General features: G+C 38.1%; 1 protein-coding gene across 4 annotated transcripts; it reads left to right on the top strand.

The window, feature by feature from the left end:
* The first annotated feature begins 201 nt into the window (after nucleotides 1-201).
* LOC141438717 (uncharacterized) lies at nucleotides 202-4,452 on the top strand. 4 transcript variants are annotated; one of them, XM_074102642.1, is made up of 4 exons: nucleotides 210-289; nucleotides 522-573; nucleotides 1,172-1,295; nucleotides 1,759-4,452. In XM_074102642.1, the coding sequence occupies exons 3-4, from the start codon at nucleotides 1,178-1,180 to the stop codon at nucleotides 3,027-3,029; spliced, it is 1,389 nt and encodes a 462-aa protein (XP_073958743.1). In that variant the 5' UTR covers nucleotides 210-289; nucleotides 522-573; nucleotides 1,172-1,177; the 3' UTR covers nucleotides 3,030-4,452. The 4 variants fall into 4 exon arrangements, with proteins under 4 accessions (XP_073958742.1, XP_073958743.1, XP_073958741.1 ...); XM_074102641.1 differs by lacking the exon at nucleotides 522-573 and having other exon boundaries at nucleotides 202-289; XM_074102640.1 differs by lacking the exons at nucleotides 210-289; nucleotides 522-573 and adding an exon at nucleotides 1,037-1,092 and having other exon boundaries at nucleotides 1,762-4,452.
* Nucleotides 4,453-6,941: the final 2,489 nt, after the last annotated feature.

The raw sequence follows: 6,941 nt of genomic DNA, 5'->3' as shown, positions 1-6,941 counted from the left end.
ATAGCACGCGGTACGGATTACCGAGGACCTGGGTTCGATTCCCAGTGATGGTCTTATTTTTCTGTTTTTTCTGTGCATCTATATTTCAGTTTGTATTTTCAATTTAGAAATTATTTAAACAAAACTTTTTTGTCTCATCCTCTAGAAGACTTGGTTATTTATGAATGCATACAGACAGAAAGATTTTGACAGTGACATAATATCATGGAAATCGTTTTCTACCGATATACAATAATTTTCATACAATTTTTAATAAGATATTAATAACTAGGTAGGCAGATCAATTCAGGTAAGTACCTAACTATCTAATATTAGTTACAAAGCTAGTAAAGTAATTGTTATTTCTATAACAATTACTTTGCTCACCCGCGACCTTATGATAGCTACTTCTATGCAACTAAATGTGTGGTAATGCAGCTCCTCCACCTCCATACTGTAAGAACACACACACAAATCCAACTAGCACCACCACATACACACTACACTGACGCGTTTCGAACTCAACGAGATTTCATCCTCAGAGCAAAACAATTGGTTGATGGCGAGGCCATGTCCAACGACTGATATGGTGAGGTTAGTCCTTCCGTTTTTTTATAATTGTGTCGATTGAATTAAATCAGTTGTCTATCAGTTATATAAAAATATCGTGAAAAACGTGACTGATTGACAGACAAGGATTATTGTGTAACCTTTTTGTACAATGAGAGTATAAACAAACAAACAAACAAGGCATATCTACCGTAAACCACTAGATAAGAGTTTTCAAAAAAAAGTGTACCCTTTCTTTTTTTAATTTTGGAAAAAATATTGTTTTTCCTACTCAGAATCAAGGGCACAATCGATTCCGATAGTTTAAAAAAATGTTCCCAAAAAAATGACAGTTTTGCGCCGTTTATTTCATACTCTTTTCTTTCAGACTCATAAAATTTTGTATGAAAAAATGGGGAAAACAATATTTTTCCAAAATTTAAAAAAAAGAAAGGGTACATTTTTTTGAAAACGCCCTGATAACTCATCATCATCTCGGCCTGTGCCACTGCAGCGCACATGCCTCCTCCACTCAAACTGTGAGGGCTTGACATGCTAAGCCTGGTGAGTAACACATCAACACTAGCAGTAGACGATGATGATGATGATGAATTGTAAGTAATAATTTTGTTCATGTTCACAGGATCGAATGTCAAGATCGGAGGAAGACATCAAGCCCGACCCGAGCGACTTGGAGCTGTTCCTGCCATGGGTTAGCAAGGAGCTGCAGCTTAATATCGAAATGCAGATCGAGAGGATCACGCAGAGTAATTATCAGTGACAAGGCGCCATATTAACTATTCCGCTATTCCCACTACAGATTTGTCAGCTATTTTATTTTATTACTGTCTGCCATTGCTGGGAAAAGGCATCTCTTCTTGACCTCCAGATCCAGACAGGGATCCAGAGCTATATTCGGCCATTCTAATAGTTCCGCGTCCAGATCATCTCGCCCTCTCCGACTCGGCATTGGTCTGCGATACCCACTATATGTCTGAGTGCTCATAGGAGCACTCTACTTATTCATTTTCCGTTACAGCCTTTGATGAACATCTAAGCGACAGTTAATACATGCTCTTGATTTACTCTGTCTTTGTACATGTCTATTTTTTGTTTAGCTTGTGGCGTCAGTGTGACCCACTCCTGGGCTATAGTCTTCCCTTTTGACTTCCACATGCCTGTAACATCATTAAATTAATTATCTTTATTTATTATCTTATTTCTATTCAGAAGACTTCACCAGTGCTCTCGCCTCAGAACGCAGCAAGCCACCCAAAAGCCAGCACCAAGTCTTATCACCGTCTAACCCTACTCTTGGATCAGACCACGCTAGCACCGTGAGTGAAGAGGACCAAAACATCATCCACTTGGCCTTAATCTATGATCACAGCGACAACTTAGTTGGTCTCCAGTTGGATAAGAACAGAAAAATTCCACGCGAACTCATAAAGATAATTGGCTTAGTCCTTCCATTCCACGTCTACCTCACCAGTGTCACAATCAGCACGGGATTGGACGCCTTCATCATGTATGAGCTATGCAAGATCCTACCAATATCAAAAATCACTGACATGTGTCTTGATGGCTGCTTTGTAGAAGAAGGCAATTATTACATTCTACTGGAGAGCAAGAGTTCCTTGGTAAATCTCTCCTTGTCTAGATGCCAAATGGGCGATGTCGTGGTTGACATGATAGCTTCAAGGTTAGCTCATCCTCTACCAGGTTCTAAGCTTCTTGCTTTAAACTTATCCACTAATAGAATTAGTGATGTTGGAGCAAGGAGCATCGGAATGGCATTGAGAGCCAACATTAAGCTTGCTTATTTGAATCTAGCGGATAATATGATTACAGACGAAGGTGCGGATGCCATATTGAACAGCTGTTTAGAATATCCTCTAAGTCATGAGGAAGTATTTGCAGCGAGGCAAAGAAACCTTGATTATCTTAAAGCTAAAAATCAATTAATTGCAGAGATGTTAACAGAGTTAAAATCCGATCTAGATTCCGATAGGAAATCGGCAAAGAAAAGGAAAACAACTGTTACTATTGGTAAGAAAGTAAAGGGTTCCGATAGAGATAGGGAAGGATCGATAAAAAGCCAAAGTATTGGCGACTTGGATTCTTTGTTCTCAGAAAAAGCTGAAACTATGGCCATGGAATCACTTGGGCTTTTTACTGACCCTCATTCTCCTGATAATATTGTGGCTAGAGATAACTTGGTGTTCTGTAAGGGTAACAGTACGCTGTGCTACCTAAATTTAGCATACAATAACCTATCTTACTCCAGCGTTAAGAAAATGTATGAGGTTCTCAAGTACCAGAACTTGGATAAGGTACCTAAGGGGTTAGTGAACGTGTGTTTGGAAGGAAATCCTTTACCGATTAGCAGTAGGGAAATGTCTTTGATAGACGACATTTTAGATTATAATCTGAATACGCTTTGCAAAAGAACTTTGAACCAAGTTCAGAAGAAGAAACCAGGGAAGGGTGTCAAGTCTTGATACGTACAGACAGTATAAATAGGTACAGACGAGGAAACTGAATCGAGTACTGGAATGGGACCTTGTCTTAATCAATTTTGCTATGATTTCTTTGACAGACACCCGCAACACGGGTATTGAGAGACTACTCTCATTAGTTATCAATATTGATATGGATCTGTATCATCCTTAGAATACAATAACTCTTTATGTACTTAACCCACAAACATTCTTATTTAGTTTTATACGTGTTATTTTTCGTAGTCTTAACTTTATGAATTATTTTGTAATAAGTACTTGTTTTTAATTTGATATGCTTAGTATTAGTAAAGTAGACAAACAGGGTGAAATTTTAAACTTGATACATAATTAGTTAATTTAATTTCAACAAAGTATGAACATCCTAAATTTCATTAGACTGATTTCAGCAAATGAGTTAATGCATCCTAAAGTCCAGTGGGGCTACTACGAAATCGAAGTTCGTATCGTACCGTCCCTCTCACTCTCGTATTAAATAATATTAGCGTCAGCGGGACGGCAAGATACGAAGTTCGAATTTGGCACTTCGTAGTATAGGGCTAGCTTTAACTGTACCTTGACACACTAGTAAGGATCCCCTATCCTATAGGGTGGCCCTGTATCAGGAGCAAAAAATTTAAGCACAGGTTCTGCTACTCAAATGGAACTACTTTAGTTCAGCAGCTTTCAAAAATTAAGTAATTTTATCTACACCCATATAGTAAATCCTCAATAATGCGTAAACCATAGGTAATGACCAGCATTACGACATTGGATTCTATTATGAACACGGCTGTATCGTAATGGTCATTACGTCATTACAGCACGGGGGGGCGCAGCAGCAGCACGTCGCGCGCGCAGTGGGCGCAGCTCGTGGGGCAGACATATCTACCTAGTTCTCGTTAATGCAGGTCATTCTCAATGGTTTTTGAACACTATGATAGAGGAATTTATATATGGTTATAGATAAAATATTGTATGCAGCTGTACGTAATCAGGCCTTAAAACACTCATGTGACCCTATTATGAAACTCGGCTACACCTCGTTTCATAAACCCACACTCGTGTTTTAAGGACCCCTATTACGATACAGTTGCATAAAATACTATTATCATTATGTTTATTCCAAACAAATTAATTTGTATTTTCAATGTACGGCATCCAATAGCCTAAATGACATCGCCTGTCACGTAACAAAATTACGGATTTGGCTATACATGGCTTGTCCAATTAAACTATAATAAAAATTATACCTAATACAAGTTATTTTCCAAAGTTGTAGAACTAAAGAAGCTCGTGACGAAGAGTGGAAGCTACAGAGCCCACCTTGTATGCGGTCTGAAATAAATCGGTTTTTTTTTCTAGTTCTGTATCATATTCAAAACTTCATCCTATATAAACAAATAAAAGATTTAGAATGTTATCAGTGAGTGTTTTAATTCAACATCAGATGGAAGACGTCCGCTTTTGAACATAGGTCTCCCCTAAGAACGCCATACTGAACGACGTCTCGCCACTTCCGTCCACCGGTAGCCCGCAACTTTCGCGATGTCGTCAGTCCACTTGTCCTGTTCAGTTTTACATGTTGGGGGGGAAAAACACCCATAACATACGTTGAATTACGGATACGTTACCGGCCCTTTGAGATATGAGTAGGTAGCCTCTTTTTTCGAAGATACCCAAGTTGAATCGGTCTGGAAATCAGTGCGTTGCAAGACGGTTTCGAAGTTTCACCGTTTTGTCTTTAAGAATAGAAACGCAATTTTGATTTTCAAAATTATGCTAAGGATTCAAAACTGTCGATAATATTCCTAATCCTTTATTTATCCTTTCTATTCCTATTCCTAAAACGGATGTCTACAACAAAGAGTTTTAGAGGTGGTAGGACCTTGTGCAAGGTCCGCCCGGATTGCTACCACCATCTTGCTCGCTAGTCCTGCCGTGAAGCAAACGTAACCATAATTTATTTTCCCGCTGAAACTACATTGTACTGTACATTTTTCATAAAATTTTAAATGGTCAGCTTAGGTTAGGTTTGTTTTATAACAATTTTGAAAAATAAATGGTTTCAGAGAAAAAAAGAGTTATGTCAAACATTACATTATGACAAATATTACATTATGACTAACATTACATTATGTATGACTAACAATTTTCGACCAGTCGATAATTATAGACCCAATTCACATACACTAAGCATACAAACTTCGAACGCAAATCAAAATTTCAAAACTCAAGCAAAAAAGCCAGAGGTTGTAAACCTTTTACCTGCTTCCGTCTCAGCCCACAGGGGGCGCTCGCGGCGCGTCGATATTCCCGCGGAAGCCATCTTAAAATATAAGTGCCCCCCGCGCCCCGCGTCCTTCTAGACGTCGGTTTTTCAATCTAGCGGGGGCGGCAACCCTTGGCGCGTTTATAAGATATTCGCTTTGCGTGTTTGATTTTTTGTGGCGTGTTTTGATTGTTTCTGAATAAGCCGCTGCGGTGTTGGTTGGGAATAAAATCTGTTTTTTTATTCATGTGGAATAAGGATGATTTGTAAAAAAAAGTAATGTTCCTGTAGTGTTGATAATAATAATTATTATAATGATTTTACTAGGTAATAAGGTATGCGCATAGTAAAATAACAATTAATGACGATGAGTTATATTAAATTTGGAGACATAAATCATTCCACAAGCATCTAAAAAAAATACAATTTAAATATATATTCATCAAATTTTTCCGACTTCATTTGTATTGCATTTTTTCCAAATATCCGTCTATTCTATGAATATTTGAATTGGATTTTTTTTGTTTGTACACTTTAACGCTTAAAGTTTACACTGGATCATACTAAAATTCAGGACACAGAATAATTTTATTCCTCTTCGCAGACATATTCACGGGAAACACCTAGTTTTAAACAAAAAACGAAGAATGCGTACAGTATGTGCATGCATGTTACGATGATGCTTGTCTTAACCCAATTTATTGATTCACACCGACAGTGCAAGTTCTAGGTAACCTTGAGAGGACTATATCGTGAGATATCGCGCCATTCAAACCTGAGAGCTAAACACAAAGCACTCTGTTTATGTAACGCCTGTGACCCATATCAAGAAGACGTAACTCACTTCACAAATGACATTTCGATATAGGTACGCTGTATACGATTGTCAATTGACTTAGGTAAGCCAGGAATAGACATGCTTGTAGCTCACACATTTTATGCAAGTAGCTGGCACGCTTGTGTGATATTTGTATGAAGATTTGCGTACGCGCGCCAGCTACTTGTGCGAAAAGTGCGAGCTCCAAGCATGTGTATTTCCAGCCTTAGATAAATTAATTGCACATGAGAATATCAGAGCCTTCTAGACTGGCAACGTATCGGCAGTTCTCTGTTGCAAATGTCCATGGTTGGTCTTACTTACCATCATGTTAACCGCCTATTTCATAAAAAAAGAAAACAGCCTCTTTTGAAGACGTAAATATACATAAGATGGACTACGTGGTTTGGTAGAATAAATTAAAACATTGTTAGGGTTTATAGGATCACTTTTTGTCCGTCTGTCTGTCTGTCTGTCAGTCAAAACCCTTTTTCTCGGGAACGCGTGGAGGTATCAAGCTGAAATTTATATCAAATACTGAGGTTTACTGTCCCTTAGAGCTGTAAAAAAAGTCAAGCTTCTAAGCCAACGCAATTAAAATATGCAGCCGTTTATGCTGCAAATTTCCGCAAATTTTCGAAACTCGTAAGGGAATCAAAACCTACAGGGTACTTCCCGTGAACTCAGAATCTTGAAATTTGGTATAAAGGTAGCTATTATACCACAATCAACTAGAAAAGTCTGAAAATCTTGATTTTTTATGTCTGTCTGTAAATATCGATACCAATATAATCTGACCCCACACTGCGTACATTTTGCTTAAGAG

Source organism: Choristoneura fumiferana, chromosome 19, assembly GCF_025370935.1.
Source record: "Choristoneura fumiferana chromosome 19, NRCan_CFum_1, whole genome shotgun sequence".
In the NCBI taxonomy this organism is placed as follows: Eukaryota; Metazoa; Arthropoda; class Insecta; order Lepidoptera; family Tortricidae; genus Choristoneura; species Choristoneura fumiferana.
This window is presented reverse-complemented; position numbering and strand designations above follow the sequence as displayed.

What these genes read in the sequence shown, in the direction of transcription:
- LOC141438717 (XM_074102639.1), top strand. An exon ending in GATCGAGAGGATCACGCAGA is followed by an intron (nt 1,296 to 1,758) that starts GTAATTATCAGT and finishes ATTTCTATTCAG; the next exon opens with AAGACTTCACCAGTGCTCTC.